Source organism: Saccoglossus kowalevskii, chromosome 3, assembly GCF_978046115.1.
Source record: "Saccoglossus kowalevskii chromosome 3, keSacKowa6.1, whole genome shotgun sequence".
Taxonomy (NCBI): Eukaryota; Metazoa; Hemichordata; class Enteropneusta; family Harrimaniidae; genus Saccoglossus; species Saccoglossus kowalevskii.
In genome coordinates, this window is record NC_140643.1 from 21,517,893 (window position 1) to 21,536,008 (window position 18,116).

Sequence of the window (18,116 nt, forward strand, 5' to 3'; positions counted from 1 at the left end):
ACTATAACATTGCAATTGTTACTGTTCGATTGTAATGTAGAAAGAACCATTCCAACAATTTGTTTTTCACCGCTGATAAACTGGTAGCCATGTTAGTCCCACAAATCATTTGAACATGGCAATCATTTTTCGGGCAATGTGGATTTTACTCAAACTTGGGTTGAATATTACAGGTGATAGTTTTAATTCACGTCATGCTGATTGGTGACCATGTTTTATTTTCATACTGAACTCATTGAGTATCACATTAGCATGCTTAATATTGTTTCATTGTTTTTGATTGACACAGTAACTGAAAACTGAACGGGGACTATGTCATTGACAATGACCTGTTTGAAGTTGATGTTGAGGTCTGTAGCAGGTGCCCAGTAAATTTGTATATTCCCAATTCCCAAGGTTCTTGCAATACAGAGCTACAAATTCCTGCTGCTTTGTAAAGGGTAAAGCTATCATTCCCTCTCTACTATCAAACACCATCAAATCAGACTACCATTAACTCAAAACATCTACAGTACATACGTTTTACAGCTTGTGTGATCTTATTGAAACAATTTAAAAAAACAAAAACGCAGGACACCAAATGGTAATCTAGTATCATACTGTTGATCTGAAAAGTGTCGTTTCAAGCCTGTTGCACCACAATGACTAGGGTAAAAACGCAATTTCGAAATCAACTTTAGCCATATAGTAATTGGATTCCCACTAGTTTCAGAGCCTCATGCATGGCGTGGTATAAAAAGGAGTCTATTAGTTGCATAGTCATTTAAGGCAAACCTCTTCATCGTTTTTAGGTATAACTCTCAATGCAATAAGAATGGAAGGTTTAACCGAGGTAGTAACATAATTACCATGACTATATTCAATGAGTTTACCATTATAAACTATGGAAGAATTGGAAAACAATAAATTGTACGGTAAAATCTTTCAGGGATCAATAACAGAAGAAAATACACATCTAAATTTCAGAGAGAAAAAAAGTGTTATATATAATGTATAAAACAACTACAGCAAATTCATCATAGAAATAAAACAATGCCACACAACTAAGTGAAGGACAAAATAATTTGCACAGTTTCTAATGGTCCACCTCTTAGTTATAATTTTTCACGAGGTTATTTCGCACATTAGCACAAGGAATGAACCACAGTTGTGGGTGAAATATTAATACATGCTCTATGTTCACAATATGAACCATGACACTGGTATCAGATGTTGTATCCAAGGGCCTCGTTATTTTAAAGCTTCGAAGCTCCCAATGGGTACTGTGGGATATTGGTAACTGTAAGTAAGTAAGAGTAATAGTAGATTTTACCAATGTCAAAGTGGTTTTCCCAATAGTGCTAAAAACTTGGTCTATAACTTGAATCTTGATATAAGATGATAGTATAAAATCGATATTCTGATATATGCGATATCATTTCATTGAAAAAAAAATTAAGCCAACATGAAACTAATGAAAAATCACAAGCATTATGACATCAACTGTTATGACATCAATTTAAACTGCCCTTAATTCCAAGCATACCAATTCACTATAATTAATAGAAGGAGACGAGGACGCAGGTCTGAATAATTTCAAGCCTCTTCGTCAAGTTTGTGTGGATCTGAGAAGTGAGTTAGAATCTAAAGTATCATCAATTGTTACTGAGCAATAATACACAGTTCCGTTAATTAAAGCATACCATGAACAAAATGACTTCAGACCACCAGGCATATACGTGTGTGTTCTCGGGCATACAGGGCAGTAATTTTAGTTATAGGATTGCACTGTGGTAAAACGTGGTTCGCTCGAATCATATACCCCATTGTATCAACGCATTGTCACCGGCCATATAAAATGATCCAACGAGCTGTGACTCGCGATTCAAGACCGCCGAGTATTTGGATGTTAGAAACATATCTCAATTTCGTCGTTATTAACTGCAATTAAAATATTTTTTCATAATCAATATGCTGCTCAAAGATAAAATGCTTAACTTCAATAATATTGCAGGCACATTCACATACATAACGACCGCCAATTTAATTAATGAATGTTCAGAACCGATTGATTCAGGTAGCTTAGGCCCATATCTGAGTGTGATGTGGACGTTCTGGATAAAAGTACCAGATTTGGTCGTATGATACCCATTTCCAAAACTTTCAATTTTTGGTAGATCTACCTCCTTAAAATAGGTAATAGCATCCATCTTGAATTCCAAGATGGCCGCTATGCAAAAACCTGTAACAACAAATATCTCGGATTCTAAGATACAATTATGCCACTTAAAATATCCTCAAATACTTATTTTTCTGTCAAAATGGAAATTTCAAACTGCAGCTCGGATAGACGCAATTGTTTGATAACATATACTGACAATTGCCAACATTCCAGAAATTTAATAAACACAGCCACCATTCTACTTCTTAAATACTACACAATCATTTTTTTAGACAAGCTATTGCTTATCTCTAGTTTGTTTGTTCTCCTAAAATAATGAGGACCACAGCGACCTGATGATTCTAATGACTGCGAAAATGTCGTCCACACTAATATTGTTTGTTAGAGATGACTAGAATTTTATGATGACAGAATATAAATAAAAATGCGGAAAAAAACACTTTTAAAATGAATAAAACATACAATCATTTATTAAAATATCTTTTACATAACAATTTAATTTACGGTGTTAAATTACTAGGTTCTGTAGAAAAAAGTTGAAGTCATTATCTTTGCTCTGGAATGTTTTCAATCATACGCAGTTTCCGTTAACATGATCTTTTGCTGCACGATTTAAAATCCGGATATAATAGAATATTGCAAGGCACGTGAGGGTTCTCAGGGAAATATCAAGTTGAAATATTTATTTCCATGAATTACCGGCGGTTTATTCTGCTGTGTTGATTAATACCTACTCATGGTTAGAGGACGATGCAAATTGTAGTTCTGGTCAAATTAGTAGTAGGTGGCGTTTAAATACACGTCTCTCAATGAAACCTGATATACATGTAGCAACAACTACAGATTCATGTAACTACTTCTAAACCGATGTGAGAGGAATTCACTATCGAAATTCGTCCCAGGTAAAAGTTGCCTTTTGATATTTGACTTGCAATGCTTCTCTGTGTACACAAAATGTTACAATTGTATGAGTACACTGAATTAAGGCAATATTTCACACATCTAACGAGGGGTTTTATGTTATATCAAAGGATTGGATTTGATATATTCAGCGTTTGTCTGCTAGCAAGAGAGGAAAAACTATTGTCGTGTATATTTGAACAATATGCGGGTGCGCCGTCCTTCAGGAGCGTTGTATTCCTGCGGCCTCGATAGTCAGTAGTATATTTACCATCATCTATACACTCTGTATGCATCTTCTCTAACTTGCTTTGAAAAGTCGCCAAATCTTTGCTAAATTTTGAACCATACGCCTCAACCTTACGCCAAAACGTTTCATTGAAGTGTTGATACAATTTAACATCAGCTTCGTTCAACTCTAATATTCGCTGTCGCTCCCAGTCATTGATTTTGTAACGTAGGTGGTCAACTCTTTTATTTTGTTGCATGTATAGAATGTCTTCTAATTCCCAGCACATAACATTCTTCAACAGAATGAGCGATTCATCAAAATACTCTGCAATCATCACCAAGTCAAACTCCTTTGATGCTCGGTCAATTACATAATCCACAATAGTTTCATTGTCATAGTCTTTAAGATCAAGTCCAACGTCAAATATCTGTCTATTTCGAAGCAGTGTCTTGTAGAAAGGATCCTTAACACGCTTCAAATACTTGTCTGAGTTTAATAGAAAAGTTTGGAATTCATTTTGTCTTGATTGTTTTTTAATTTTAAAGTTTCGTGCGATTTTGAAAAACCCAAATATTGATTCATACGCAAATACAGGATGACGTAATATTGTTATATGCGTGGCATTAGGAATCACTTCTTCGATTGCTGTTTTATTGAATGGTACGTGGCTTGCTAGGATACTGTAGTTTGAGCCTGGAAGAGGAGGCAACAATTTCTTCTGCATTTTACTGTTGAAACGTACTGTTCTTGAGAACCAGCCTTGTTCATGATGTGATGGTAAAACAAAGGACAAATTGTTATTTATCCCATACCGTATAAGTATAGATGAAATTGTCGTACTAGCTGTCTTGTATGTCTTTACAAATGATACACGGGTTACTGGAGGGCCACACTCTTGTTGGTCACCGGTCATCATCTTCGACAAATGTAACCTGTGTACAACAAACAATTTATTTAAATAATGAAGGGTTTGAAGGAGATGGTTGGTGGATGTATTCATATGATTCATAAATGAGACAAATCGGATTGGGGAAGACGTGGTTTATGAAGAACAAATTTCTTGAGACTAATCTGTAAACTGAAAGCTATATTTTTCTTCATACAGTGCCATTATAGACTTTGAAATGTCTGCATATTTTCATTGTTTTAATATGTAAATTTAATAAAATTGTATGCAGCTAGTTAGTTCTGGTTTGGTAATGTTGAGTCAGATAAATGAATACGGAAACATGTATAGTTAGAGAGTCGGTTGTAATAATCAAAGAACACTAGGCTCACTTCACAGCGGAGAACTTGGGACTCATAGCGACGTATACAACGCGTGTGAAATACATTGTTTATTTACATGAAATTCGAACACGCGCTGCGCGAAGACCACCGCGCTTCAATCTGAGAAGGCATACTTTTCTTTGCAAATGAGAGACCTTTCTGTCTCACCATATTCAATATTTTGCGTATATGGTAGACCATGACATTAACCCCGCCCTCTAACGTTGCACTAGCATATCATATGGTAATGACACGACATCTTCTGAATACTAAACCAATTCCGTCGTTGATATCAAACTGAAATAGTAAACAAGCGTGATGGATCGTATCTATTAACGGCGACATCGAGAGGTGTACTAAACAAACAACAGCCGTTCAATCGTCACATTCGGCTAGGTTCGCACGGGGTCAATTACTAGGCGCTACGACAGATATAATCAGTGATCATCAAAATAATCTAGTATCACACGCTCTTTCTCTCATCTATGATCGGTGATTTCGATTTCCGAAAATATGGTTGAAGCGTAATTTTACAGTATCATTATGTATATTTTTAAAAAGGAGAACATAACAAGCAGACATAATATGATCAGCGACTCAATGTTGTCTTGCTACACTTAAACGATCACCCAGGGAATATGTAAATTATCAATATTTCTTTAACTTTTTGGCAGGCTCAAACCCAATAATTGAACAGACACTTTTTTCAGACAAAAAATATACCATGCTTCCGTAACAACACAGCTATGACAATCAATCGATGTTGCCATGGATACATTTGGCTTTCAGCGTGAATAGTGAATAGGTGACCTCATTTTCAGCTGTCGACAAGAAGTCGTTTTTCGTGTACACAACTATGAAATTAAATGCGCTTTATACAGTAAACGCTGTTGTTCCTATCTGTATTAATGATACAGTAATGCCTAAACTGGGTGGGTGTTCAGGAACAACGCGACGGTTTCACGTTTTAATTATTGAAGCGTTTTGAAAAACAATAAGAAACCCGTGATCGCGGTATTTATGGAAACGCTATTGGGAATAACGGTGTTAAAATGCTACCCACAAGTAGTAGGGTTTTGACTGCCACAAATGCTATGATAAAGTAAGCGTTCATGCAAAATACAGTGTTAATGTCTGTGCTGTTTAGATTTCCTTTAAAACATTTCTTTTGTCGAATCACAGATCGACACAGACTGCACTGTCGTTAAATATGTGAGATGATAAGAGGCAAATATATACTCACTTTAAGTTGAGAAAACTGCTGATCTGTTTGACCGGAATCCTGTTTAGAAAGAATGTTTCCGTAAAAATAGCATATTCCATGGCAGTTATTGTGAGAAAAACACCGAAAATAATTGCACAAACATATTTTCTTCCACGTGACGTCAATATACTGTACGAACCCATCACAGAGTGACTGAGTTTGTCATTAACTGTGCATTTATTGCAAGAAGCGTCAGAACAAAATGTATCCCTAGCTTCGTAAAGAATATCAATATGATACATTATTATACCTCATATCCGTAACAGCCAATCAGGTTCGCGCACTTGGCGGTCGATAAGCTTATAACCCTCTACTAAATGCTTTTACTGGATTCATCTTATTAAAATCGGAGCGCAGACTCGACTAGTTTTAAGCAAACTATATCTACTTTACACACCAGTTAAACAATATTATTTATATTTTTGCTTTTCTGGTGAAATTAAATTTATACCTTCATACATAAATTGGTATTCGTTACACATGCAAATACAATCGAAAATCGTCTTCTCCACGGTTAAAAACCTAATATTCGGCTTCGGTGCTTGCACAGAAGTTACGATCAATATAAGAAATGCTGAATCGCTTTTGGGGTTTGTGGGCGTTTTCTCGAAGAATCGCTTATAATTTATAAACAGGTTGAACATTTGGCGGTCGATATATTTAAATATCGTCTTCTCCGCTGTCAAATACGTAATATTCGGCTTGGATCGACGTTACGATCAATCTAAGAAATGCTGAATCGCATTTGAGGATTTTAGGCGTTTTCTCTGGGCTGAGTTAAGTTTCATTTGAATTGTAACCAGGAGATAATCATTGAACATCACGATTATATCGGTCGATCCGACCGTAGTCGCTGTACCATGTACGTAGCTAACATTACTTGAATATCGCCTGGCATTTCAGGATTTGTTGTCTAGTATACTGACGTTTAGTGCTTCTATTTATTTCATCAGTGTAATTTTATTACTCGCTGTGTATCATACATTCATGTGGTTTTGATTAAATTGTTCATTTAACTGGGCATATGTTGTTATATTGCATATTATTCAGGTCCGATCAGGGTCAGATTGACCCCCAGTGCAGTGTGTCTTTATTACGTATTGGCCGACGGTATTGTCATGAATTTGTTTTTGCGTATCTGTTGACCGACTTAATTATTATCTCAGTTCAAACAAAACACAACAAGAGTTTTGGCGGATAATTAATTTCGTTTTATTCACTAATGAAACAATGAGTTTTGCTGATCATGTTCGCCAGCAAACAAGACAAAAAGGCAGAATCACAAAACTGAAAATAACATCAAGATGCAATAAAAACTAACAAATAAATAAAATAAAACATTCACTTGCGAAAAAGCCCACCTCGGACAACAAGCAATGAAAAGGGTGGGTGGGTGGGGAAATCGAAAAGTTCACGGTTGACTTGAAAGCAACAAAGGACGCTACTAACTAACAATACAAAATTTCGCATGCGTGAAACAATCAATTTGCATAAATACAACAAGACAATTGCGCATGCGCGCCGTGCAAATAATAAAATTCACGGGAATAATTAACCATTTTGAAATACAAAATTACACAATTATTCTCTCAGTTCAAACAAAACACAACAAGAGTTTTGGCGGATAATTAATTTCGTTTTATTCACTAACGAAACAATGAGTTTTGGTGATCATGTTCGCCAGCCAACAAGACAAAAAGGCCAAAATAATAAAAACCGCCAAAACTGAAAATCAAAGAGTCAGTGAGAGATTCCCTTCCTCAATTGCAGTGCGTATGCAGGCAGCAGTACGGAGACGATGGCCGAACGACGATTCCATATACAATAAGTACGCTTGAGAAGACCAATCTCCTTGAGCTTTGACTGCATCCGGCTCAGCCCCTGATTGGAAGGCAAATGACGCACCGCCACGGCGAAAACTGTGTCCGGAATATGAGGCTGGATCAAGGCCAATCGCCTTCAGTAACAAAAACAGATGATTAGCGAAAGCTTGATGCGTTAGTGGATGAAGAGTGCCAGTCGTAGTCGGAATGAGGAAGGCAGGTGCATCGCGTGGAGCAGGCATCATCAAGACTATGCGTTTATATGCTGCCACTGGGCACAGCGGAGAGCCAGAGATTGCCAGCACAGGCACGTGCAACACCTTATCGCCAAACTGGATAATTTTGGACCAGGTAACCCTGACCACAAGACCAATGCCATTGAGACGAATTTTCCCACGAGTGAGATGCATGCTGGCATTAAAGTCTGATGCAGAGCGTGGAACCACATTAGACTTCCTAAAGAAAGTGAAAAAGCACAGCAGGAATGCTGCCCAAAGCGTAACGTGAAGCGGGCGACGAAGATCAAGCAGACTGTGAATACGTAGTAAGATTTCTGGGGTGATTGGCAGCTTCCGCCGAACCAGATGTGGGGACAAACGTTGAATCCCGCGCAGCACTAGCTTCAATTCAAAGTTGCTGAGTGATGGGGGTTCCAAGCCCATAAACAGATGCAATAGACGAACACCGTTGAGATAATTGCGAATAGAAGCGGTCGATGCGAATGAGCGAGAGAGAAACTGCGTATACCGAATAAGTGTCTGAGGAGCTGCTGGGAGAGGTATCACCACGAAGAATCGACAAAACAGGAGAAATGCTCGCCACTGTGACATAATGTTACGAAGATAACCAGTTGAAAACGCAGACTGCAAGGATCGCTTGGCTTGAACGTCCAAAGACACAAGAGAATCAACTGGACCTGCACAGGAATAGAAAACAAATAGTTATTACCATGGTGCGGTGAATTTAAAGTCATCAATTGACACTGCCGCCTCAGACAACCCAAATGTGGACTACAACTTCGCAACCCGTGCCTGGAATTTCGGCGAGAGGTGTGACCGACTTGGAGCATCAGCCAGATTCGTGGCACCAGCAACATGGATTGCTCGGAGGTCAAATTCATAACGTGCTTGGATGAATGCGATTTCCCGAAGACAGCTCAAGGCAAAGGAAGAATGGCAGCGGTGATTGTTGATAAGCGCGACTGTAGTTGTATTGTCTGAGGCAATCTGGATGCGGAGTCCAGTCCAGCGTGTAGCCCAGAGCTTCAGAGCGATGACCACTGCAAGAAGTTCCAGACAGTTGATGGATAGATCCATATCGATGATATGCATGGGAAATGGTGTGCGATAAAACTGGTTAACTGTAATGCCGCCGCAGCCTGTGAGACAAGCATCTGTGCATAAAACAGTATCTGGTGCAGACCAGGGTTGGTTGAGGATCATCGATATGCCATTATACTTGGACAGAAATGTCTGCCACCAAAGCAAATCACGGCAAAATTCATCATTGACAGCAATTCGCGAATGTTTGTCTGGAATAGAACGTAAAGTCTCTAACATTCGCGAGATGAAAAGTCTGCCTGGACGAACGCAATTTGAAACATACGAAAGCAAACCAATCAGGCTCTGAAGGTCGGAACGTGAGCAAGTTGTGCGATTATTCCATAGAGATAACTCCTGATCAACCTTCACCAGCTTATCCTCTGGCACAGAAATGGTCATATCAACTGTGTCAAAACAAGAACCTAGGAACACCATACGAGTAGATGGGGAAACTGCCTTGGCAACTGACTCGTTCAGACCTAGCTCCTGCAAAACTGCGCCAAGTGTCTCAAATGCAGCGCGAGCATTGCAAGGGTGTGCAGCCCCCCCAAAATCATCAATGTAATTAATAATGTCAAACCCGCGAGACTGGACAATATGGCGGACTGCATTAGTAGCACGCTGACACATCAGAGCAGCTGTGCGAAGTCCGAATGGTGGGGCAATATCGAAGTAATATTTGCTGTCCCAGGTGTAGCCAAGTAAACTGTAATCAGATGGGTCCATGCGGAGTTGACGGTAGGCCCGACTAAGATCTCGCTTGAAGAGCAAGCAACCAGGACCCAGTAAACGGATTTGATCAGTCATTGAATCGACGGTGGGGTAATGCAACTTAAACTCCTGCCCCAAATACTCATGGCTGGGAATGCCGTCATTCACTGAGTAGCCCTCAGGAAAACTGAGATCCATAACAATGCGATGAGTGTTGGCATCCTTCTTGTCTACAGTCATTAAAGGTGATGTAGTGATGTGTTGAGAATGGAGGTGCATCAAACGGACCAATTGCTGCGCCGAAGGAGCGTTCTGTAACCAAGTAGCGTTCCACATGGTCTGGGAAAGAAATAGCAGAGTTGTGGTTTGACGCGTGTGATGTTGGTAAATAATCACGCGAATAACTGATCGGCCAGCCGAATTCAAGGAAATCACAAATATCCTCAGTGTAATCTTGAAGCAAGATACGCCAGTTGTGCATGTTGAGAGACGAAGGGACAAGAATGCGAGCACCCAGATAATTGTATGTACCTGTTGCCTTGATGTGGTTATGTAAATCCACGAAGTAAGCAGGTGGATGGCAGTCAGCCATGGATGTGGTGCCGTTAATGCAAGTAATATCTGTGCCCTTGTAGTCATTAATGCTTGTACCTGTACTAAACTGATTGCTGCCTGTGACATGCGTGGTGTCACCGTAAATGTTATTGTTGACCGTAACAGCATCGAAATGTGGCATAATATTGTCAGTAGAAATACCACCCATGTGACTGCCACCTGAGACATTAATGGTATCAATGCCTCTGTAATCGCTGGCCGCAGTAGGTGCAGAATCAGGCTGAGAATTAATAATGTTCGTAGTATTTGCACCAATGTGAATGTTATCTGGCACATTACTGGTGTTGATGTATTCATAATCGCTGACTGCTGTGGGCGAAGAATCAGTATGTGGAATAGAATAAATGTCAGTTGTATTTGCACCCATGTGACTGCTACCCGAGATATTTCCAGTGTCAATGCATTTGTAATTGCTGACCGCGGTGGGTGGAGAAGCAGAATGAGAATTAATAATGTTAGAGGTACCGCTGTGATTGCTACCCGAGACATTAACGGTGTTGATGCATTTGTAATTGCTGACCGGTGTAGGTGGTGAATCATTATGTTGAATAAAAACGTCAGTAGTATTTGCACCCATGTGACTGCTATTTGAGACATTTCCAGTATTGATGCATTTGTAATTGCTGACCGCAGTAGGTGATGAGGAGCAGGCATCACTAATGTCAATTTTACCAGTGACAGCAGACTTGAATGTTGTTTTATCGAGTCACGCCGAAGTTGACATGTCCTTTCCTTTTTTAATTTTTGAATCTGTCCCAGGCTTCTGTTTGCAATGTAACTCGCTGTGTGCATTAAAGCGATTCCTGTATGTGAAGCAGTAGTTACAGATGTGACGATATTTGCAGGGGTCAAACAAGCATGACCCAGTTTCATTGAATGCAGTGCAAACGGAAATGTTATTGTTACTCGAACTTGTAGCAGCAGATCCTTTGTTCCTAGCAACAGGCTGTGACTTCAACTTATCCGGTGAAAAATCAAAGAAAACCTCTTTGACATCGGCGAAAGAATCTAACCACGAACGCCTGTGTGACTCAACCAAGCGTATCACAGCTGCATGGTAGCTACGTACAACTTGCCATTTGTATTGCGGCAATTTAACGAAAATGTCATGCAAGAGCTGAAGTCTCCCATTGCGCTCTGTTACAGACAAACTCGGGTTCTGTAACAACAACGTGTATCCTTGCAAGAATTGTTCCAGTGTCAAGTCATCATATTTTAATTCGTTTGAAGTGTAGAAACTTGCAATGTAATGCTCCGGTGAATTAGTAAATTGGCGATCCTTTGTCTTCATGGCCGTGGCGTGGGGTATTGTTCTACCAAAATGATCAAAACGCCACTCACCAGCATTGTGTTGTTCATCACCAACTGTCCTGTCTACGCCGACCATCGATGCAAGAGGGGCGAGTTCCTCTTCGACTTCCTCCCTAAGGTGGGTCATTTTCCGCAAATCGCCGAGACTGAAATTACCGGACGCACTGTGACTGTGTTGCCGTGGGTGATGGTGTATACCGGTGGCAGTGGACTCAACAGACGCCGAGTGATCGAATTCGCGTTCGAGTTTCGCCACTTCAGCTTCTAGACGAGTTTTCTCTAGTCTGGCTTCGAGCAATATCTTCTTTTGATGTAATGCCTGGAGATCTGATGTCAAGGAAACGAAATCGTCAGCGATGTGTGACTTTGAGTCCGAAGAAATATCGTTGTGTTGTCGTGGTGAAACAGACAAAGGAAACTGATCGGCGTCATCATCAGAAACTGGTCTACCATCGCAGTGTTTCCCTGGTTTACCCCAAAAGTGGTCTTTAACGGGTTGTCGGCATCCAGCGCATTTGTAATTCCTTTTACCAGACGACATTGTGTAATTGCGAAGCGTAACAAAAGTTCGTAATTGAAAACAAAATCGAAAAGTTCACGGTTGACTTGAAAGCAACAAAGGACGCTACTAACTAACAATACACAATTGCGCATGCGTGAAACAATCAATTTGCATAAATACAACAAGACAATTGCGCATGCGCACAGTGCAAATAATAAAATTCACGGGAATAATTAACCATTTTGAAATACAAAATTACACAATTAGCTGATTATTAGCTGAATTGCTGTGTTATGTCTGTCATCGTTTAGGCCTATTTGAAGTTTTGGACGGAACTTGGCTCAGTGATTTGGAACTAATTACCAGATAACCTCCCGCTATTCAGATTACTCATTCTGACAGTTTATATCCATAGTTATTAATGTAGTGAACGATTAATCAAAAGATATGACGTATTCAGTACTTAGTGTGATTGGCTTTATGATTGAAGGTTACGCCCTAGAGTCTTTTTACTGTTTTGTAATTGGTTGGAGTTTTAAAAATGAATAAAGAGAGTTTGAGTTGGTCTTGACGAGTACTCCACGAAAGACGCAGTCGTGGTCCAGTCCTGGAGAGCCTTGGGGCGAGTGTTGACGCAGTCTAAAAGAGTCTTGGGCCAGCCTTGCGATAGTCTTGGGGACTTTCCCCAGGGCGCTGTGTCTTATAGAGTGCTCGATTGACCGACTAAGACGAGAGCTGAAACGTATTTCGTTGTGTGTGTCTTATTTGACTGTAAAGTATAAGTGACTTCCCCGATCCCGTACCTCAAGGGGACGCGATAGAGAGACGAGACGAGATTCCCCCCTGACAAGTGTGGAGAACCCAGAGAGAGAGAATTTCCCCCTGATAGTATCCTACTCTGTCCAAAAATGTTAACACCTTTCCTAAAATAGCGCCCCCTTGTGAGTTACCTATTGATATGCTAATTTTTGTATATTTGTCAAACAGTGTTACATGACCTTGGTTAGCTAACTCTGTATAATCTCTGCTGTGTTCAGAGTTGAATACGAGACTGCCCTGTTGGTTGTATACACACTATTTTAAGCTGTGAAACGCTCTCTATACAACATTTTGAACCTTTATTCATTTCCCGAACACTGTATTTTTTAAAGTTGTGGAGAACTTAGATGTCTATAACATTATATAGGTTTTAGTATTGCCGAATTTACTTGCCTGAATTCTTTAGTTGTCTGAGGCTGAATCAATGAGGTCACAGCTGCCTGGTTGAATCATGCAGTTAAAACAGAAGCGCATTCAGGGCACTTCTTTAAAATCCAATAATCAATTAACATGTTTTTTACGGCAAGAAAAGAAACAAGTGGCGAAGATTTTGTGAAAGATTATATCGAGTGTTATTATTACCCTTCACTTCAGAGGTACTAAGTTCGGAGAATTCTCCACCTTTCTATCGAACAAAGACACACAGAGAATCGAATCGTGTCACATTTGGTTTCAGCCGCGTTGTTACTTTCCCACGGCCGTATCAAGACTCTCTCAAGACTGCGCGTCGTCGAGAGCTTGCCATAACTAACTGAGATCGGTTTTATTCACATTCCAACTGTTAACCAATTACAGAGAAGTTAAAAGACTCTAAGGCGTGGCCTTCATACATACTAGTATAGCCAATCACGCAAAGTACTCAACACGCCATAATGTCAGATTAATTGCCCCCCGGATTCGGGACATAGCTATCATACTTATTGACGCCACGAGGGCTAAAACAACACTTCATAGTCGACCATTATATCAGCCAGTTGTTCCATTTACTAATTCCCTAACATACGAATGAACCTGATCATGACAAGTCACGAGCAGGTGTGGGTCATCCAGGGGTCATCAGTGAAAGTCGCTCATAACTGCAAAAAGCGGCCTCACCGAAATACATGAAAATATAAATCATCACATTTTACTAAAATGTTCTTGGTTATTCAATATGCAACAGGAACGTAGTCTGATTTTTTTTCCCTCTAATTCTCCCCACATGTCATGTTGAGACGATCGCTAGATATGGTGTCCGATAGACGGGGGTGCACACATAGACTGGTTATCTGAGAATCACATAAGGTTAAAGTTCTTGTAACTATAAATGTATCCGCTTTTATTCCTATATTTTCGTTGGAACGGATCCCCAAACGTTCTTTTATTCATTGTGATCGTGCATTCTATGCACAACACAAGATTAACTACATTGATAGATATGTGAGGCATAAATATTTACGGTGCAAACTTCAACGTTAAGTGGCGGGAACGCTCAGACGACGGGAATTGCCGTCGATTTTTTTTACTTCATTCGGTTGTGTACACTTCAGATTTTATATATACTGAATGTGACATTCAAACGCATGGTGTCATCGAGTACTGTCACTGCTACCGTAATAACAATCTTAGTTACAGAGGCTGTAAGGGAAGTAGCCAAACTGTGAACAAATGCATGCTCATTCTATTCATTCTCATTGAGTGCCATTCTCACACTTCTTTCACTCCTGTTTATAGATCACGTATGGCCGATTTCCTTGACGGGACTTATCTATGCGAGTTATAAAGAACGGACAGTGATTGTAGTTAATCTCAGACTAGTCTGAGAATTAACATAGGTCTGATACAATTACCCAAAATTTAATTTCATTCGACTGGATATTATGTCACTGCCCGGGGTGTAGTAGTCCATATGGGTGCAGGCTACACCTCGGGAGAGGATACAGATATCGAGAGGTAGATACTCAAGTCATAGCCTCGTTGGAATCAAAAACTTTTTATGCATTGACGCAACCCGAATCCGTTTCTGATTTTGTCACCTGATATATACCATCTCAATGTCATAGTGTCCATATCGATAGGATGGGCTTAGTAACAAAATTGTTCCCAATGCAGAATTTCTTAAATCTTGTGATTAATAACGCTTTGCTTCAAGGATCCTTACATAATATGCCTATTTTAAACAACTCACATAATTTACGAAAACGGACCATATTATCTATGAACGGGATAGCTGACAAATAGGATGGATGCTACAACTGTGGCAACGTTCTGAAAAAGTACTGGATCGTACCTTTTTAAAAGGTACAGCCCGCACTTTCACTCATGCTTGATAAATGTTAGTACTAATATCACTAATAATTCACAGAGAATAAAAACGTGCAATGCTGCGCCTTCATAGAGGATGCAAGGTGCCTCCTTGCTGTTTTTAACTAATAGCCCAGAAATGCTGTAATGCCGCTGTCTACAAAGATAAAAATGGTACAAATTGGTACAAATCGCTGTAATTTCGGTAATTATTTGCGTTACAAAATTTTGCCAATCCGTGGACTGGATCGCATATACCATAGTGGCGAAACCTTCATGCTCGGACTCGGGTTGTCTGAGGTTACGGGAATGACAAGGTATGGTGTAATACTGTTTTGATGGTTTTAGCATAGACTGGCTCGATTCTATGGTTATAGATACAATTCTACCATGTTACTAATAATTCGGACAACTAATTTATTTAAATTTATTAGTGATATGATCTAATGGCCCAAGTTTCATACCATGAGTGATATAATATTAGACCGCAGTTCTCTATACACTGCGAAACAACACAATGCCTCAGGCCATCAGTGTTCTTGATTGTGACAAGATTTTCACCCCCGGAAAAGGGTGCGGTATCAGTATGTTGATGCATAGGCGATGTTTAAAGCAATAAGTTGATAAGTTGAAATAAAGTTGATAATTTGCTGGTTATTATAAGTCCAAAAAACGTTTTTATGCATTTTACATGTATTTTACGACTCGTATTTTGTGTGTACATTAAACTTTCAAACAGAAAAATGACCCTTTCTATAAAAGCGTGTTACAGAAGTGCGTGGAAAACGTTAGGAGGTATATGCGATACCCGTTATGTGCAATCTCAGACCACTACTAATATCGGATTAGTAGCAATATCGGATACTAAACATTTCATTGAAATAAAAACAGCGTTGTTTCCGAATGAAACTTGTGTGCCAAGTTGTACAGTAGTGCGTTGTTTATGTTCTAACCACTCACTGACTGAAGTATTAAAGTTTCAATTTTCCTTTTTGACAAACTCAGCAGACCTATCCTCATTTATGGTTGTGATGTTTGGGGTGATGAGTTCTCCACTAAATCACCTATTGAAGACGTTCAATTAAGTTATTGTCGGTATCTACTAGGAGTGTCACAACACACACCAATTATGGCCATGTATAGCGAGTTAGGCAGATGCCCCTAGACTATTTATAAAAAAAACAAATAATTAAATATTACAGTCGGGCCATGAATTCTAATAATGCGTTACTCAAGGAAGCTTTTATAGTTAACCAAAACATTAAAAGTAAATGGTATCTAGAAGTAACATCGTTATTAAACAATATCGAACAATATCATTCAGTTAACAACTGTGATAAATTAACCTCGGCACAAATGAAACAAATTGATTTGGCATCAAGAATTTATTTCTAACAAGATGGAAAGGTGAGAGAACATATCGGCTAATCAAATCTGATTTAAACCTTGGGCCATATTTAGTCAAGCTAAAAAACTTTGAACTGCGTAGTGTGCTCACAGGGTTTGGGATATGTGTAACAAAGGTCTAATTGAGGATGAAATGCATTTTGTGCTGAAATGCAACAAATATAATGTGTTGCGTACCAAACTGTTCAATAATGCTACGGTTATGATTCCAGCATTTGAAAATAAACCTGCAGAGAAAAAAATCATGGAATTGTTACAGAATGAAAACGTTAGGAAGCAGGGTCTTACTTGACATCTTAATGCCTGCTGTCAATTTAGTAATTTTATATTAGTTAGTATTTTAGAGATTTTGTATTATTTAGTAATTTAGTGATTGTATTTGTTATTTAGTATATTGTGTTTTTGTTTTGTTTTTATATTTATTTTTCTCCTTGTACTTTGTGACCATTTTCTTTCCCTCTGGGCATTGTGTAAGAGTCAATAAATAAATGTAAATGTAAATGTAGATATCCCGATGCCGTGACACGTTACTATGCGTAAGCAAGAACAAGAATATCTCCCTGTTTCTGTTTTTCCGTGCAGACCAATTATGTCAAATCAAAAGATTGGCAAGTATTTAGTTCATGATTAAACCTTGTATTTGCTTGCAAAAATAATGAAACGATCTCGAAATATATTTCATTGGAAACTTAGACCTAATGTTAAGTTTGACAGTAATTTTGAAAGGGATTATGGAATTGGACGAACCATTGGGAGTGTTATGAAACAGGATGAAATGTTACACCAAATATCAGAAGTATTGGGGCAGCCAATTTGCAAACTCTTTGGCTAACTGCTTGGGTTTTGATCAAACAGTTGGCTTTTGAATGTCGCTGGTGCCGACTTGTTATCGCGCCCACTCTGGACGGGTCTATATTGCATTAGGAGACATAAAATGCTTTTACTCAGCCTGGTACATGTCTGGATTCCCCTGAATGATTTGCTTTGCGAGGTGTGATAATTTGAAAGTAGTTTATTTGGTCAGCCTGAGAATATGATGAATGCGATTAATCCACCGATATGTGGGTAGCCACATTGAACACTGCTTGGAACTAAATAAAAGAAGGGCAGAGAAGATTTCCTACAAATCTGGAAAAAACTAAACGTTCACATCCAAATGATTCTTTGCGGTAACATTAAGCCAACCGCTAATAAAATTTGACTTCATGTATAGTTTTTTCGTTGACAACCCCTTGTATACGAACACCTCATTATCAGAACGTGGTACACTGGTATATTTGAAAGCAAAATCGTCATCCAACTGCTAGACCATCGCTGATTAGCTTCTGAAGTATGACAACCTTCCCCTACTGTTAAATAGATTGACCCAGAGTGTGCGTGACCACAAGACGTCGCCAGTAAAATTTGAAAACCAACCGTTTAGTCAAACCAAAGCAGTTAGCCAATTCGCTAGTGAGTTTGCAAATTGGCTGCCCCAATACTTCTGAGACTTGCTGT

At 39.2% G+C, this 18,116-nt stretch overlaps 2 protein-coding genes across 2 annotated transcripts; both read right to left on the reverse strand.

The window, feature by feature from the left end:
- Nucleotides 1–3,186: 3,186 nt before the first annotated feature.
- LOC100375785 (galactosylceramide sulfotransferase-like) lies at nt 3,187–4,209 on the reverse strand. Its single transcript, XM_002740223.1, has one exon. The coding sequence runs from the start codon at nt 4,207–4,209 to the stop codon at nt 3,187–3,189; it is 1,023 nt and encodes a 340-aa protein (XP_002740269.1).
- Nucleotides 4,210–7,558: 3,349 nt separating this feature from the next.
- On the reverse strand, nt 7,559–9,778 carry LOC146747559 (uncharacterized). Its single transcript, XM_085497359.1, has 2 exons — nt 8,710–9,778; nt 7,559–8,565 (listed from the first exon to the last, which is right to left on the reverse strand). Exons 1-2 carry the CDS (start codon nt 9,776–9,778, stop codon nt 7,559–7,561), a joined length of 2,076 nt encoding a protein of 691 aa, XP_085353485.1.
- Nucleotides 9,779–18,116: the final 8,338 nt, after the last annotated feature.

What these genes read in the sequence shown, in the direction of transcription:
- LOC100375785 (XM_002740223.1), bottom strand. Translation starts at nt 4,209, where the DNA reads ATGATGACCGGTGACCAACAAGAGTGTGGCCCTCCAGTAACCCGTGTA.
- LOC146747559 (XM_085497359.1), bottom strand. Translation starts at nt 9,778, where the DNA reads ATGACTGATCAAATCCGTTTACTGGGTCCTGGTTGCTTGCTCTTCAAG. An exon ending in GAATCTGGCTGATGCTCCAA is followed by an intron (nt 8,566 to 8,709) that starts GTCGGTCACACC and finishes ATTCCTGTGCAG; the next exon opens with GTCCAGTTGATTCTCTTGTG.